General features: G+C 43.2%; 1 protein-coding gene across 21 annotated transcripts in view; it reads left to right on the forward strand.

Annotated features, from left to right (window-relative positions):
* Window positions 1–18,215, forward strand: part of LOC142503955 (complement factor H-like) — a 721,803-nt gene that overhangs the window by 201,449 nt on the left and 502,139 nt on the right. For 17 of the 21 annotated variants that reach the window (XM_075616940.1, XM_075616959.1, XM_075616947.1 and 14 more), the window contains 3 exons: window positions 2,927–3,100; window positions 6,576–6,749; window positions 10,226–10,399. The exons of the other annotated variants lie outside the window; for them this stretch is intronic. In XM_075616940.1, the coding sequence (XP_075473055.1) occupies window positions 2,927–3,100; window positions 6,576–6,749; window positions 10,226–10,399 (522 nt within the window). The remainder of the gene's footprint in view (window positions 1–2,926; window positions 3,101–6,575; window positions 6,750–10,225; window positions 10,400–18,215) is intronic. 21 annotated transcript variants of the gene reach the window in all.

Genomic DNA, 18,215 nt, shown 5'->3' on the forward strand with positions numbered 1-18,215 from the left:
AATTTGCTCTGGAACCTCCGGTGAGGACTAGTCTCCAGCAGTCCTCTATAAAAACACTTCTCCTCCACGATCCAGAGGGAGCATGTTTAACCCAAAAGAGAAAACCACTACAATAGTGCACACTATATGTAATGGTATGGGACATGTTGGTGCTGCTCATTCTGCTCTCTGAACAACTAAGTTGGACTGAAATGTCAAAATAGCAAATCTTTTGTACAAGGTAAAAGTCCATAGTTGTCTGAATACAGTACTTCTGCTTAGTGCATGTAGATATGATGGAGTTCCAACAGGTAGTCCAGATTACACAGGAACTTTCTCAGTTGAAGCCCTATGTAGGAATCTCGTGGGAGTCCGTGTCCTGGACGATGTGGGATTTGTGCAGTTAGGAATACTTTGTTTCCTTACTCGATTTTGGGATCTTTATACATCTATCCTGCAATTTTTTATTATTATTACATAAAAGAAACTTGACGAATAATATTTATTTTTTAAAGTGAAAGGGGTCTGGTGCGTTTCATGAATGGAAGATCCGCCTGATCACTAATTATATTAATTGACCAAAAAATTCGTTTTTAACGCCATTAGTTCCAGACTAGATGAACACCCATTTGGGTAACATTTGTTTCTATCTTCAGTGAAGACAGTAGTGTGACCTTGGCATGGAGTGGTGGGCTATAGTGCATGGGGTGGTGGGCTATAGTGCATGGTGGTGGGGGACTATAGTGCATGGATGTATCATGCATTTACAAATGTCCATGTGATAGTTAAAAAATAATCCAAACCTTGGAATCTGAATCTGAAAAACTGAAGTTGGATAAAAAGCTTCTAGAGCTAAAGCAGATAACTGAACACACGTCCCAGCAACTCACAGCTATAAAGGAAGACAACCTCAAGCTGCAAAAAGAGCTGGAGAAGCAGAAAGCCTGCTCCATCACCAAAAATCAGTACTCCCAGGAGAAAGAGGCATGGGAAACAGAAGCAGCAGCAATCCTAGCGACAAAAACTACAGAGATCCAAAATCCGAAGGATGCGCTGGCACAAAGCCAGAGCAAGCACCGGGAAGAGATGAAGGCCCTGAGAGGAATTGAATTGGCAGCTGCCTTGAGCCAGAAAAGAAGCATAGAAGGACAGCTTCAAGACCTGAGGAAGGACCTGGAGTTTGAGCGTGCTGGCCGCAAGAAGGCAGAGAAACATCTGCGTGACCTAGGCGAAGAGCTCGAAGCTCTGATGACTGAGTGGGACACTACGCTGGGCTCTATTATTGCTCGGCAGAAGGTCTAATGAAAGAAAACCTTTAAGAAGCGGTGGATGTCAGACAGGTCTGACAAAGATGTTGGTGCACGGGCCGCTCACACGACTATGTTTCGCTGGGTGGAGGGATATGTGGTGCCGTCGCTGCCCTCTAGGGGCTAGAGTAGGGCAGTTGTGGGACTTTACAGCTCTCATAGTGTTAATTATTCTGGACAGGTCTGTGCAGCTGTGAGTTAATGAGCTAATTAGCCTAGCCTGTATAGTCAGGAAGTGATACAGAGATCATCCCCCCCCCCCCCCCATGCTGCCAGACACACACTGTTGAGAGTTATACAGACAGGGTGAGCGAAGCTGCTGTAGACTGATCTGAAAGGAGACCTGCTGCAGGTACACTGGGTAAAATGGGGAAAAGAGCTTAGTTCTCCCACGACTAGTTAGGGACTAAGCAGTATTAGTCAGTACTCCTGGAAGGAGTTAGGTCTTTTATTTCCGTTTTGTGTTATGAGTTAACCCTGTACCTGCTTTATACCCTGTAAATAAACCCCTGCTTAGAGTAATACAGTGTTTCCTGCCTTTGATCTGGACAAAAGATCCGACGCTGGGACTGAGACGTCGTAATACATAGACTGATATTGGAGCCTCTATTTGTTTCCTGACTTATATACCAGTGACTCCTAAGTTAAAGTACCCAACATATATTTCAACCTTATAATGTCGCTTATATTAACAGTTTTTTTGTTGAGGATTTTAACAAAACAATCTGACTTTGTGTGATCTTTGTTTTTGTCCAGTTGTGTGTTTTATTACCTAGATTTCTGTACGGGATCACAGTTGGTTCGCAGACTGACAATAGGGGAAATACTGAACATGGGGTCTGTTTTTGACATTGCTGTAGCACCCAACTGTCTACTCCAATCTTATTGGAAGGAGACCCACCCATGTGCCAATGTCTACTGGGGTCCCTCCATTTATACAGTAACGTCCCTTTTAAGCAGCATAATCAACTTGCCCCCATTAACCCTTTGAGTGCAGGAGGGGCCGTGGGGCCAGATTGCTACATAATCGCTCCATCACTGATGACGGAGAGGAGGAGGAGGAGGACCATCTCTCTTCCGTTCTCCATCAGTGCAGATTCACACAGGACTTTATCTCCCCTAGTACAACGAGCAGGATTGTGTTACGTAGTTACTACATCATGTGGCATCTGGAGTGCAGGAGCACATGCCGTAGTAGCTATGTCTTTGGGTACTCAATGGGTTAAATTAATCTACATCATTGTTCTGGGCCCTTTGCTTATGTCATACTTTTATCTACCATCTTCTACAGTAAATGTGAATGCTTCTGCTCCTGCATGTAGTATCCATCTAATCCCTTACTATTAAACATTAAACACAGGGTTTATTAGTGAAGCAGCAGAAGTGAAACACCCAAATCACTTCAATGTACACCCTTTTATATCATGTCATATTATAATAGGAAGGTGTGTGTGTGTGTGTGTGTGTGTGTGTGTGTGTGTGTGTGTGTGTGTGTGTGTGTGTGTGTGTGTTCTTTATCTAATTCCAAAGACAGAAACTAACAGGTCATTTTATTGCTAACTGAGCCTTTCATTATTTCAGCAAAAAATCAGCAGCCTGAGGGAAAGTTTATTTAATTTCTTACTTTTTTTTTTTTTAAGAAACGCCGTGCACTATACCAAGAAATAGTAATATTAAATCACGTCCCAACAAGAGCAGCTACCAAGTAAATGAGGAAGTTACATTCTCTTGTCATGGAATCCTCAAGTTAACTGGATCAGACAAAAGCCGGTGTTCTGACGATGGTTGGCGTCCACAATTACCAACTTGTGAAGGTAACTTAAACCCTACATCTTCCTTAAGTTACTTCCCCTAATATCTCTTCCATCTTCCTCTGCATAATGCCCCTGAACTGTGTAACTAACTACTAATATTGCATGACTCATTCTGCTCTCTGCCATGTGTCAAAAAGATGTGGATGGTGTTCCCACAATAATATAAATGTGAAAAAGTGGAATAGTACAGTAGTGAATAAACATAAAATATTCAATATATCTTGGGCTGAAATTTGCTCTGGAACCTCCGGTGAGGACTAGTCTCCAGCAGTCCTCTATAAAAACACCTCTCCTCCACGATCCAGAGGGAGCATGTTTAACCCAAAAGAGAAAACCACTACAATAGTGCACACTATATGTAATGGTATGGGACATGTTGGTGCTGCTCATTCTGCTCTCTGAACAACTAAGTTGGACTGAAATGTCAAAATAGCAAATCTTTTGTACAAGGTAAAAGTCCATAGTTGTCTGAATACAGGCATACCCCGCATTAACGTACGCAATGGGACCGGAGCATGTATGTAAAGCGAAAATGTACTTAAAGTGAAGCACTACCTTTTTTCCACTTATCGATGCATGTACTGTACTGCAATCGTCCTATACGGGCATAACTGATATAAATAACGCATGTGTAACAGGCTCTATAGTCTCCCCGCTTGCGCCCAACTTCGGTACAGGTAGGGAGCCGGTATTGCAATTCAGGACGTGCTGACAGACGCATGCGTGAGCTGCCGTTTGCCTATTGGGCGATATGTACTTACTCGTGAGTGTACTTAAAGTGAGTGTACTTAAAGCGGGGTATGCCTGTACAGTACTTCTGCTTAGTGCATGTAGATATGATGGAGTTCCAACAGGTAGTCCAGATTACACAGGAACTTTCTCAGTTGAAGCCCTATGTAGGAATCTCGTGGGAGTCCGTGTCCTGGACGATGTGGGATTTGTGCCGTTAGGAATACTTTGTTTCCTTACTCGATTTTGGGATCTTTATACATCTATCCTGCAATTTTTTATTATTATTACATAAAAGAAACTTGACGAATAATATTTATTTTTTAAAGTGAAAGGGGTCTGGTGCGTTTCATGAATGGAAGATCCGCCTGATCACTAATTATATTAATTGACCAAAAAATTCGTTTTTAACGCCATTAGTTCCAGACTAGATGAACACCCATTTGGGTAACATTTGTTTCTATCTTCAGTGAAGACAGTAGTGTGACCTTGGCATGGAGTGGTGGGCTATAGTGCATGGGGTGGTGGGCTATAGTGCATGGTGGTGGGGGACTATAGTGCATGGATGTATCATGCATTTACAAATGTCCATGTGATAGTTAAAAAATAATCCAAACCTTGGAATCTGAATCTGAAAAACTGAAGTTGGATAAAAAGCTTCTAGAGCTAAAGCAGATAACTGAACACACGTCCCAGCAACTCACAGCTATAAAGGAAGACAACCTCAAGCTGCAAAAAGAGCTGGAGAAGCAGAAAGCCTGCTCCATCACCAAAAATCAGTACTCCCAGGAGAAAGAGGCATGGGAAACAGAAGCAGCAGCAATCCTAGCGACAAAAACTACAGAGATCCAAAATCCGAAGGATGCGCTGGCACAAAGCCAGAGCAAGCACCGGGAAGAGATGAAGGCCCTGAGAGGAATTGAATTGGCAGCTGCCTTGAGCCAGAAAAGAAGCATAGAAGGACAGCTTCAAGACCTGAGGAAGGACCTGGAGTTTGAGCGTGCTGGCCGCAAGAAGGCAGAGAAACATCTGCGTGACCTAGGCGAAGAGCTCGAAGCTCTGATGACTGAGTGGGACACTACGCTGGGCTCTATTATTGCTCGGCAGAAGGTCTAATGAAAGAAAACCTTTAAGAAGCGGTGGATGTCAGACAGGTCTGACAAAGATGTTGGTGCACGGGCCGCTCACACGACTATGTTTCGCTGGGTGGAGGGATATGTGGTGCCGTCGCTGCCCTCTAGGGGCTAGAGTGGGGCAGTTGTGGGACTTTACAGCTCTCATAGTGTTAATTATTCTGGACAGGTCTGTGCAGCTGTGAGTTAATGAGCTAATTAGCCTAGCCTGTATAGTCAGGAAGTGATACAGAGATCATCCCCCCCCCCCCCCATGCTGCCAGACACACACTGTTGAGAGTTATACAGACAGGGTGAGCGAAGCTGCTGTAGACTGATCTGAAAGGAGACCTGCTGCAGGTACACTGGGTAAAATGGGGAAAAGAGCTTAGTTCTCCCACGACTAGTTAGGGACTAAGCAGTATTAGTCAGTACTCCTGGAAGGAGTTAGGTCTTTTATTTCCGTTTTGTGTTATGAGTTAACCCTGTACCTGCTTTATACCCTGTAAATAAACCCCTGCTTAGAGTAATACAGTGTTTCCTGCCTTTGATCTGGACAAAAGATCCGACGCTGGGACTGAGACGTCGTAATACATAGACTGATATTGGAGCCTCTATTTGTTTCCTGACTTATATACCAGTGACTCCTAAGTTAAAGTACCCAACATATATTTCAACCTTATAATGTCGCTTATATTAACAGTTTTTTTGTTGAGGATTTTAACAAAACAATCTGACTTTGTGTGATCTTTGTTTTTGTCCAGTTGTGTGTTTTATTACCTAGATTTCTGTACGGGATCACAGTTGGTTCGCAGACTGACAATAGGGGAAATACTGAACATGGGGTCTGTTTTTGACATTGCTGTAGCACCCAACTGTCTACTCCAATCTTATTGGAAGGAGACCCACCCATGTGCCAATGTCTACTGGGGTCCCTCCATTTATACAGTAACGTCCCTTTTAAGCAGCATAATCAACTTGCCCCCATTAACCCTTTGAGTGCAGGAGGGGCCGTGGGGCCAGATTGCTACATAATCGCTCCATCACTGATGACGGAGAGGAGGAGGAGGAGGACCATCTCTCTTCCGTTCTCCATCAGTGCAGATTCACACAGGACTTTATCTCCCCTAGTACAACGAGCAGGATTGTGTTACGTAGTTACTACATCATGTGGCATCTGGAGTGCAGGAGCACATGCCGTAGTAGCTATGTCTTTGGGTACTCAATGGGTTAAATTAATCTACATCATTGTTCTGGGCCCTTTGCTTATGTCATACTTTTATCTACCATCTTCTACAGTAAATGTGAATGCTTCTGCTCCTGCATGTAGTATCCATCTAATCCCTTACTATTAAACATTAAACACAGGGTTTATTAGTGAAGCAGCAGAAGTGAAACACCCAAATCACTTCAATGTACACCCTTTTATATCATGTCATATTATAATAGGAAGGTGTGTGTGTGTGTGTGTGTGTGTGTGTGTGTGTGTGTGTGTGTGTGTGTGTTCTTTATCTAATTCCAAAGACAGAAACTAACAGGTCATTTTATTGCTAACTGAGCCTTTCATTATTTCAGCAAAAAATCAGCAGCCTGAGGGAAAGTTTATTTAATTTCTTACTTTTTTTTTTTTTAAGAAACGCCGTGCACTATACCAAGAAATAGTAATATTAAATCACGTCCCAACAAGAGCAGCTACCAAGTAAATGAGGAAGTTACATTCTCTTGTCATGGAATCCTCAAGTTAACTGGATCAGACAAAAGCCGGTGTTCTGACGATGGTTGGCGTCCACAATTACCAACTTGTGAAGGTAACTTAAACCCTACATCTTCCTTAAGTTACTTCCCCTAATATCTCTTCCATCTTCCTCTGCATAATGCCCCTGAACTGTGTAACTAACTACTAATATTGCATGACTCATTCTGCTCTCTGCCATGTGTCAAAAAGATGTGGATGGTGTTCCCACAATAATATAAATGTGAAAAAGTGGAATAGTACAGTAGTGAATAAACATAAAATATTCAATATATCTTGGGCTGAAATTTGCTCTGGAACCTCCGGTGAGGACTAGTCTCCAGCAGTCCTCTATAAAAACACCTCTCCTCCACGATCCAGAGGGAGCATGTTTAACCCAAAAGAGAAAACCACTACAATAGTGCACACTATATGTAATGGTATGGGACATGTTGGTGCTGCTCATTCTGCTCTCTGAACAACTAAGTTGGACTGAAATGTCAAAATAGCAAATCTTTTGTACAAGGTAAAAGTCCATAGTTGTCTGAATACAGGCATACCCCGCATTAACGTACGCAATGGGACCGGAGCATGTATGTAAAGCGAAAATGTACTTAAAGTGAAGCACTACCTTTTTTCCACTTATCGATGCATGTACTGTACTGCAATCGTCCTATACGGGCATAACTGATATAAATAACGCATGTGTAACAGGCTCTATAGTCTCCCCGCTTGCGCCCAACTTCGGTACAGGTAGGGAGCCGGTATTGCAATTCAGGACGTGCTGACAGACGCATGCGTGAGCTGCCGTTTGCCTATTGGGCGATATGTACTTACTCGTGAGTGTACTTAAAGTGAGTGTACTTAAAGCGGGGTATGCCTGTACAGTACTTCTGCTTAGTGCATGTAGATATGATGGAGTTCCAACAGGTAGTCCAGATTACACAGGAACTTTCTCAGTTGAAGCCCTATGTAGGAATCTCGTGGGAGTCCGTGTCCTGGACGATGTGGGATTTGTGCCGTTAGGAATACTTTGTTTCCTTACTCGATTTTGGGATCTTTATACATCTATCCTGCAATTTTTTATTATTATTACATAAAAGAAACTTGACGAATAATATTTATTTTTTAAAGTGAAAGGGGTCTGGTGCGTTTCATGAATGGAAGATCCGCCTGATCACTAATTATATTAATTGACCAAAAAATTCGTTTTTAACGCCATTAGTTCCAGACTAGATGAACACCCATTTGGGTAACATTTGTTTCTATCTTCAGTGAAGACAGTAGTGTGACCTTGGCATGGAGTGGTGGGCTATAGTGCATGGGGTGGTGGGCTATAGTGCATGGTGGTGGGGGACTATAGTGCATGGATGTATCATGCATTTACAAATGTCCATGTGATAGTTAAAAAATAATCCAAACCTTGGAATCTGAATCTGAAAAACTGAAGTTGGATAAAAAGCTTCTAGAGCTAAAGCAGATAACTGAACACACGTCCCAGCAACTCACAGCTATAAAGGAAGACAACCTCAAGCTGCAAAAAGAGCTGGAGAAGCAGAAAGCCTGCTCCATCACCAAAAATCAGTACTCCCAGGAGAAAGAGGCATGGGAAACAGAAGCAGCAGCAATCCTAGCGACAAAAACTACAGAGATCCAAAATCCGAAGGATGCGCTGGCACAAAGCCAGAGCAAGCACCGGGAAGAGATGAAGGCCCTGAGAGGAATTGAATTGGCAGCTGCCTTGAGCCAGAAAAGAAGCATAGAAGGACAGCTTCAAGACCTGAGGAAGGACCTGGAGTTTGAGCGTGCTGGCCGCAAGAAGGCAGAGAAACATCTGCGTGACCTAGGCGAAGAGCTCGAAGCTCTGATGACTGAGTGGGACACTACGCTGGGCTCTATTATTGCTCGGCAGAAGGTCTAATGAAAGAAAACCTTTAAGAAGCGGTGGATGTCAGACAGGTCTGACAAAGATGTTGGTGCACGGGCCGCTCACACGACTATGTTTCGCTGGGTGGAGGGATATGTGGTGCCGTCGCTGCCCTCTAGGGGCTAGAGTGGGGCAGTTGTGGGACTTTACAGCTCTCATAGTGTTAATTATTCTGGACAGGTCTGTGCAGCTGTGAGTTAATGAGCTAATTAGCCTAGCCTGTATAGTCAGGAAGTGATACAGAGATCATCCCCCCCCCCCCCCCATGCTGCCAGACACACACTGTTGAGAGTTATACAGACAGGGTGAGCGAAGCTGCTGTAGACTGATCTGAAAGGAGACCTGCTGCAGGTACACTGGGTAAAATGGGGAAAAGAGCTTAGTTCTCCCACGACTAGTTAGGGACTAAGCAGTATTAGTCAGTACTCCTGGAAGGAGTTAGGTCTTTTATTTCCGTTTTGTGTTATGAGTTAACCCTGTACCTGCTTTATACCCTGTAAATAAACCCCTGCTTAGAGTAATACAGTGTTTCCTGCCTTTGATCTGGACAAAAGATCCGACGCTGGGACTGAGACGTCGTAATACATAGACTGATATTGGAGCCTCTATTTGTTTCCTGACTTATATACCAGTGACTCCTAAGTTAAAGTACCCAACATATATTTCAACCTTATAATGTCGCTTATATTAACAGTTTTTTTGTTGAGGATTTTAACAAAACAATCTGACTTTGTGTGATCTTTGTTTTTGTCCAGTTGTGTGTTTTATTACCTAGATTTCTGTACGGGATCACAGTTGGTTCGCAGACTGACAATAGGGGAAATACTGAACATGGGGTCTGTTTTTGACATTGCTGTAGCACCCAACTGTCTACTCCAATCTTATTGGAAGGAGACCCACCCATGTGCCAATGTCTACTGGGGTCCCTCCATTTATACAGTAACGTCCCTTTTAAGCAGCATAATCAACTTGCCCCCATTAACCCTTTGAGTGCAGGAGGGGCCGTGGGGCCAGATTGCTACATAATCGCTCCATCACTGATGACGGAGAGGAGGAGGAGGAGGACCATCTCTCTTCCGTTCTCCATCAGTGCAGATTCACACAGGACTTTATCTCCCCTAGTACAACGAGCAGGATTGTGTTACGTAGTTACTACATCATGTGGCATCTGGAGTGCAGGAGCACATGCCGTAGTAGCTATGTCTTTGGGTACTCAATGGGTTAAATTAATCTACATCATTGTTCTGGGCCCTTTGCTTATGTCATACTTTTATCTACCATCTTCTACAGTAAATGTGAATGCTTCTGCTCCTGCATGTAGTATCCATCTAATCCCTTACTATTAAACATTAAACACAGGGTTTATTAGTGAAGCAGCAGAAGTGAAACACCCAAATCACTTCAATGTACACCCTTTTATATCATGTCATATTATAATAGGAAGGTGTGTGTGTGTGTGTGTGTGTGTGTGTGTGTGTGTGTGTGTGTGTGTGTGTTCTTTATCTAATTCCAAAGACAGAAACTAACAGGTCATTTTATTGCTAACTGAGCCTTTCATTATTTCAGCAAAAAATCAGCAGCCTGAGGGAAAGTTTATTTAATTTCTTACTTTTTTTTTTTTTAAGAAACGCCGTGCACTATACCAAGAAATAGTAATATTAAATCACGTCCCAACAAGAGCAGCTACCAAGTAAATGAGGAAGTTACATTCTCTTGTCATGGAATCCTCAAGTTAACTGGATCAGACAAAAGCCGGTGTTCTGACGATGGTTGGCGTCCACAATTACCAACTTGTGAAGGTAACTTAAACCCTACATCTTCCTTAAGTTACTTCCCCTAATATCTCTTCCATCTTCCTCTGCATAATGCCCCTGAACTGTGTAACTAACTACTAATATTGCATGACTCATTCTGCTCTCTGCCATGTGTCAAAAAGATGTGGATGGTGTTCCCACAATAATATAAATGTGAAAAAGTGGAATAGTACAGTAGTGAATAAACATAAAATATTCAATATATCTTGGGCTGAAATTTGCTCTGGAACCTCCGGTGAGGACTAGTCTCCAGCAGTCCTCTATAAAAACACCTCTCCTCCACGATCCAGAGGGAGCATGTTTAACCCAAAAGAGAAAACCACTACAATAGTGCACACTATATGTAATGGTATGGGACATGTTGGTGCTGCTCATTCTGCTCTCTGAACAACTAAGTTGGACTGAAATGTCAAAATAGCAAATCTTTTGTACAAGGTAAAAGTCCATAGTTGTCTGAATACAGGCATACCCCGCATTAACGTACGCAATGGGACCGGAGCATGTATGTAAAGCGAAAATGTACTTAAAGTGAAGCACTACCTTTTTTCCACTTATCGATGCATGTACTGTACTGCAATCGTCCTATACGGGCATAACTGATATAAATAACGCATGTGTAACAGGCTCTATAGTCTCCCCGCTTGCGCCCAACTTCGGTACAGGTAGGGAGCCGGTATTGCAATTCAGGACGTGCTGACAGACGCATGCGTGAGCTGCCGTTTGCCTATTGGGCGATATGTACTTACTCGTGAGTGTACTTAAAGTGAGTGTACTTAAAGCGGGGTATGCCTGTACAGTACTTCTGCTTAGTGCATGTAGATATGATGGAGTTCCAACAGGTAGTCCAGATTACACAGGAACTTTCTCATTTGAAGCCCTATGTAGGAATCTCGTGGGAGTCCGTGTCCTGGACGATGTGGGATTTGTGCCGTTAGGAATACTTTGTTTCCTTACTCGATTTTGGGATCTTTATACATCTATCCTGCAATTTTTTATTATTATTACATAAAAGAAACTTGACGAATAATATTTATTTTTTAAAGTGAAAGGGGTCTGGTGCGTTTCATGAATGGAAGATCCGCCTGATCACTAATTATATTAATTGACCAAAAAATTAGTTTTTAACGCCATTAGTTCCAGACTAGATGAACACCCATTTGGGTAACATTTGTTTCTATCTTCAGTGAAGACAGTAGTGTGACCTTGGCATGGAGTGGTGGGCTATAGTGCATGGGGTGGTGGGCTATAGTGCATGGTGGTGGGGGACTATAGTGCATGGATGTATCATGCATTTACAAATGTCCATGTGATAGTTAAAAAATAATCTGAATGTGCTTGTATTTATTCTTATTGTCTGATGTTTTCTGTACTGAGCTTTCAAAAAACTAAGGATTAATCCAGCAATATGTCATTTCCATTTCCAATTCCTCACATTACCATGCATCATTAAGTGCAGGAATTGTTGTAGTACAAAAGCAAGGTCATTTAACCATAATATTCAGCCTTGCTTGAATGTATGTATGAAATAAAGTGAGTAGTTATAACCAGCTGAAGATCTATGGTATACCATCAAATGTAAGCTTGCTATGAAGTATGGGAGACTGGTGAAGTGGGAGAAAGTGTTTCTTCACTGAAGGGGTGGTGGTTTCATGGAATAGCCTCCCAGCAGAGAGAGTACAGGCTAATATAATAAGATCATTATAACATGCTTGGGATGAACACAATGCTCTTTGAAATCTAAAAGAAAACAAAAGATCTAACAAGGTCTGAGATATTAGGCAAACAAATAGAGATAACCCTCTAAAAAGCGCTGACCTACAGTGATGCCTAAATGCTAGTGCAATTCAATTAAGTGCAAATTCAATTAATTAAGTGCAAATAAATAGTGATATCAATGTGATGATAAGTGAATGAGCGACTACAGGAACAATATACTACAGACTATTCCAAATCTGGTAACAAACATATATACATACAAAATAAAGTTCCTAGCGCTAATAAGTCCAAGATACCATGATCTTAAAGGCAGTCTCTGATCTTTTAGATGGAAGATGGGCTTGGTGAAGATGTTTCAGATGGGAAGATGTCTTTTTGGTGTGAATTTTCACAGCATCTGGAATAACAGATAATGGACACACTTGATTGCGTAGCGTGTTTTCACATTCAGTCCCTATCTCTAGCTATGAAGAATCTTACTCACATAATGGACGCCTGCATATTCAGTGGAGAGAATCTGTGCTTGATCCACTTCACATCAGCTCTTCTCACGGACCCCACGTGGGATGATTAGCTGGAGTACACCTCGTTCAGTGGCGGCGGCGGTGGTGGTGACAATGCACCCCCACGAATATGGAATAAGGGATAGATACAATATAGTGTAATACGAACACATTCTTCATAGCTAGAGATAGGGACTGAATGTGAAAACACGCTACGCAATCAAGTGTGTCCATTATCTGTTATTCCAGATGCTGTGAAAATTCACACCAAAAAGACATCTTCCCATCTGAAACATCTTCACCAAGCCCTTCTTCCATCTAAAAGATCAGAGACTGCCTTTAAGATCATGGTATCTTGGACTTATTAGCGCTAGGAACTTTATTTTGTATGTATAAAAGGTCTGAGATATTACCACAGATCAGATAAAGGGCAGACTGAATGGACCTCGTGATTCTTACAGAATCGGCATCAATTGCTGTGAGTCTACAACATATCTACTGTATGAAGCTTAACAAGCTCACAGTGAATCTTCAATTGGAGCTTATCAAGCTCAAAACTGCATAGTAGCTTTAGGTCCTAGAAACTCTTTGGCAATAAACGGTCACGTGTTCTCCCAATATTGAAGGAAAACAATATTTCTATGTGGTAGCACAAATGCAGTTTCATTGGTTTCAGCTTCTACTATTACATTAGTCCCCATGTGAACCTATATTCATTCATTGGCTGTTTGTGAGATATATGACAAACATTGGTCATAAATAAAACATGGAAACACAAAGGACCAATCTCACAAACAGACCGCTTGTGTCATGAAACTATGCAAGTTATACAAATGATGTATTCACAAGTTAAGCAGGTAATGTTATAAATCCAGTTGAAGATACAGAATACTGTCATATTTTAAAGGCTTGAGATTTATGGGTATTGTCACATTTCTGCATCCCACTACAAATGAAAAAAAATAACCTCAATATTATATACAGCTTATCCAAACTCTAATTGACACAATAAAGACAAGTCTGGTGGAAATAGAGAATGTTTTGAAAGCCTCTCTTTTAGAAATTAGGTGCACCATTCCAAGCACAAATACTGTAACAGGAAACTCTAAAGACCAGAGTTACAGAATTGGAACGGAAGTAACATTCTCATGTCCAAGGGGTTCCACATTGAAAGGGTACACAACAAGTCGGTTTTCTAAATCGGGTTGGAGTTCACCATTACCAATGTGTCAAGGTAACTTAAAACCCAGTATCTATTCTATTTATCCTGTGTTTCTATTTCTTTCTCCAGCTAGTGAAACGCCCACTTACTGTAACAGCCTCTAACAGGCGCCCAACTGCTATCACTTTATAATCTAATCTGGAAAGAGCATGGATTGTGTTTCCAAACTGTATTTATTATTTTATTATTAATTAAGATTTTTTTATTTTTTTTATAACTTTGGTTTTATTTTGTTTTTTTTCCCAAAAGCATACATAAACAGTTATAGTATCTGAAGTAATGTTACAATAACACAACAATCAATTAAACCCGTATTTCAAAAAATCCAAGGAAAATGGGGGGGGAAGGGGAAGACAAGAAGGAAGGGGATTGGGGGGGGAAGGGGTGTAGCATGGGTCTGTCTACCCTTGGGTCTATTCGTATTTGATATTCTCGTCTCCTATCGACTCAATAACATTGATCCTGGCTGATCTTCTTCACCGGATGGGTGAACTAGTCTCCAAATCTGGCTATTCGCAAAGGGCGTCTAGCGTCATATCTACATCTAATAGCACCCATTTCAGGCCACTATCAAGGGAGAACGCATCTGTGACTATCAAAGCAAGATGGTATCTCTCTCTACTCCCGGGATGTCCGTCTGGGCCAACCAAGGCGTCCTGGTTTTTAGGAAATTTTCGCCAGTGTCATTAAATAAACTCGTTCATTTTTCCATCTGGCATACAAATCAAATTCTGTTCCGAATCTTGGGAATTGATGGAATTTCGGGTTGTTTCCATAATGCTGCGATCTCACACCGCGTTGCTGTTGCGAAATAAGCAACCAATTTATTACTTGTTTTATTCAAACCCAGCGTCGGTCTGTTCAGGAGGAACCACCACGGGTCCAAGGGGATTTTGAGGTTAAAAATCTTCTGGAGCCAATCTCTAATCTCTCGCCATAGCGGTCTAATCCGGGGGCAAGACCACAGCATATGTAACAGGTCAGCTGTTGCTCCGCACTGTCTGGGACACAGCGGGGAGTACCCTGGTACAAATTTAGATAATTTCATGGGAGTGTGATACCAGCACATTAACACTTTATATGCGTTCTCCATTAATGTTGTGCAGATAGAATTCTTAGCAGTTGCAGTTACTCTTTTAGCCCAATCCTCCTCATCCAATATTTCCCCTGTGTCCTTCCATTGATCCAAGTATTTTAGTTTTCGATCAACTTTTACCCCTGAACCGATCACTTCTCTGTACAGTTGCGATGTGAGTCCCCTAGTATCAGTCTCAACTAGACAGAGCTTTTCAAATGTGGTTAATGGGGGTCTAGGGGTAATACTATTATTAAATGCTCGCATTTGGAGGTATCTAAATATCTCTGTGAGGGGGAGGTTCTTATCAGCTCGAATTTGTTCAAAGGGTTTAATATATTGTCTCCCCTCCAGATCTCGAAGTCTATGTATGCCCAATTGTTTCCAAATTGTAAATTCCTTTCTGGTCAAGCCTGGAGCAAAATCCGTATTGCCCCATAAAGGGGTCATCAACGAACCCCCAGATGAATGTGTGCACTTAAATTTGTTGGCCTCCCAGATAGCCAGCGAGTTAATGTTACGCCGGTACTGCCCGCAGACCAGACCCGTCCCTTCTACTGAGGTGAGGAACGTATATGGACACGCACCCGCAGCAAAAGGAGCGTGTCCGGAGTGTGGTGATTTTGGTGTTGCCAGGCCAGGTGACGTTTAGCTAGCAATACTTGCCGGTACCGGTGTAGAAGTGCCGTCGTCGTTGCCGTTTTAGCCAAGGTCAGGGATAGGAGAATTCCGGAAGGTCGTTTGTCCAAGCAAGGGGTCGAGAGCCAGAGAAAGACGTCCGCCAAGCCAAGTTGTAACCTGAGTGAATGAGAGAGAATGCCAGAATAGTGATCCTAGTGGAAACTATGTCGAGCAATGACTGAATGACAGGACAGGCAATATAAAGCGTGGCTGACCAATAGGAAGAGGAGGCAGGCCTGGAGGAGTGCATGGAGCTGTCCTGGATAGGCTGTCCAAAGGAGGATACAGGTGAGTGGTATTTATGCCTGATTGATCCTTGTGTATGTGTTGGGGGCGGAGCCTCACTGCAGGAGCAGTGAATAAATTAAAAGAGTCCTGCGCGTGCTCTGTAACAGAGATGGGCGCGCGCTCGTAAGCGGTAGCAGCCGCATGAGAGAGGGAAGGTCCCGCAGGAGCGCGAGAACGCAGAGGACGGCGGGGAACCCCCAGAGCCGCCGGAGGTAAGTGACGCCAGCGATGGGCGCGCGCCACGGCAGCGGGGGTTAATGAAGGTGAGGAGGCACCAGGGCGCGGGTGCCGCGATCCCAGAGTCCTCACAGTACCCCCCCCCTTCAGGATCGGCCTCAGGACGATCGTTCCATGGTTTTGATGGAAACTTCTTTCGAAAGCGTTTGAGGAGTCCTGGAGCATGAATATCTTTCAGGGGTACCCATGACCTCTCTTCGGGTCCAAAACCTCTCCAGTGGACCGAGAAGTGGACTTTACCTCTTGAAAGACGGGAATCCAGTAGAGCCTGTATTTCATACTCTTCGTTACCCTGTACCATCACAGGATCTGGTTTAGAAGTGTGGTCCGGAAAGAGGCTACTGGAGATAAAAGGTTTGAGAAGTGAGGTGTGAAAGACATTCGGGATTCTCATGCTTTGAGGAAGTTGGAGTCGAAATGAAACCGGATTAACCTGCTCCAAAATGGAAAAGGGACCCAGGAACCTAGGAGCCAATTTGAGGGAAGGCGTTTTTAGACGGATGTTCTTGGATGAAAGCCAAACCTTGTCCCCGGGTTTGTATTCGGTTGCCGGACGACGGTGACGATCAGCCTGATTTTTAGATGTCAAGGATGCTTTTTGTAATGCAGATTGTATTCTGGACCAAGAGTCTTGTAGGAGAGCAATATGTTCGTCCACGGCTGGTACCCCAGAGGATTCTTTGGTAATAGGTAGGCGAGCCGGATGGAATCCGTAGTTGATAAAGAAGGGGTCTCATGAGTGGACTCATTCCTGGAAGAATTGAATGCGTACTCAGCCCAGGTAAGTAATTCTGCCCAGTCATCCTGAGAATTAGAGACGAAGCACCTTAAGTATTTCTCGAGGGATTGATTAACCCTCTCGGTCTGTCCGTTGGATTGAGGGTGATATCCAGAAGAAAAGGAAGACGAGATACCTAGTCTCTTGGTGAAATTTCTCCAGAACTTGGAGACGAACTGGGAACCCCGATCGGACACTATGGATGTGGGAATCCCATGGATCCGGAAAATCTCTTTGGAAAAAATATCCGCAAGGGCGGGTGAGGAGGGTAATCCTTTCAGAGGGATAAAGTGTGCCATCTTGGAAAATCGATCCACTACCACAAGAATGGTATTCATGCCATTCGACCTAGGCAACTCCACAATAAAATCCATCGAAATGTGGGACCAGGGACGCTCCGGAATAGGTAAAGGTAAGAGAAGACCCTGAGGTTTCTGACGAGGAATCTTGTTACGCGCACATACCGGACAGGCCCGTGTAAATTCCAGAATGGTTTTAACCATATTGGGCCACCAAAAGGTACGACGGATGAGATCCAAGGTTTTCTTGAATCCAGGATGCCCTGCCGAACGGACGGCGTGTCCCCAGTCCAGTATTTCAGGGATAAATTTGGGTTCCACATACAAAGAGTCTTTAGGAACCACAAGACCGGACGGGAGGTTCTCTTGAGACTTGATGATCTTCTCAAGATTCTTGAATGCCACGGCTGCTAAGATTCTTTGTTTAGGGAGGATGGACTCAGTGGATTTCTCTGATCTCTCTTCAGAAGAGTATTGCCGGGAGAGAGCATCCGCCTTGACGTTCTTAGTGCCGGGAATGTATGAGAGAACAAAATTGAATCTAGAGAAAAATAACGCCCAGCGAGCTTGGCGAGGACCTAAGCGACGGGCATTCTCAATGTACAATAAGTTTTTATGGTCCGTAAGAATGGTGAATGGCTCTTTTGACCCCTCCAGAAGATGTCTCCATTCTTGAAGAGCCATTTTGACGGCCAAAAGTTCCCTATTGCCCACGTCATAATTCCTCTCTGCCGATGAAAATCTTTTGGAGAAAAACCCGCAAGGATGAAGTTTATCCTGGGGAGAAAATTTCTGAGACAGAACCGCACCAGCCCCACAATCCGAAGCGTCAACCTCTAGGGTGAATGGAAAATTAGTGTTTGGGTGTCGAAGGATGGGAGCAGAGACAAAAGCTTGTTTCAGTGTTTCGAATGCCGTGAGTGCATCAGGAGACCAAGCTGAAGGATCTGCACCTTTTTGGGTTAGTGCTGTGATAGGAGCGACAATGGTAGAAAAGTTATG

This window comes from Ascaphus truei, chromosome 10 (assembly GCF_040206685.1).
Source record: "Ascaphus truei isolate aAscTru1 chromosome 10, aAscTru1.hap1, whole genome shotgun sequence".
Lineage (NCBI taxonomy): Eukaryota > Metazoa > Chordata > Amphibia > Anura > Ascaphidae > Ascaphus > Ascaphus truei.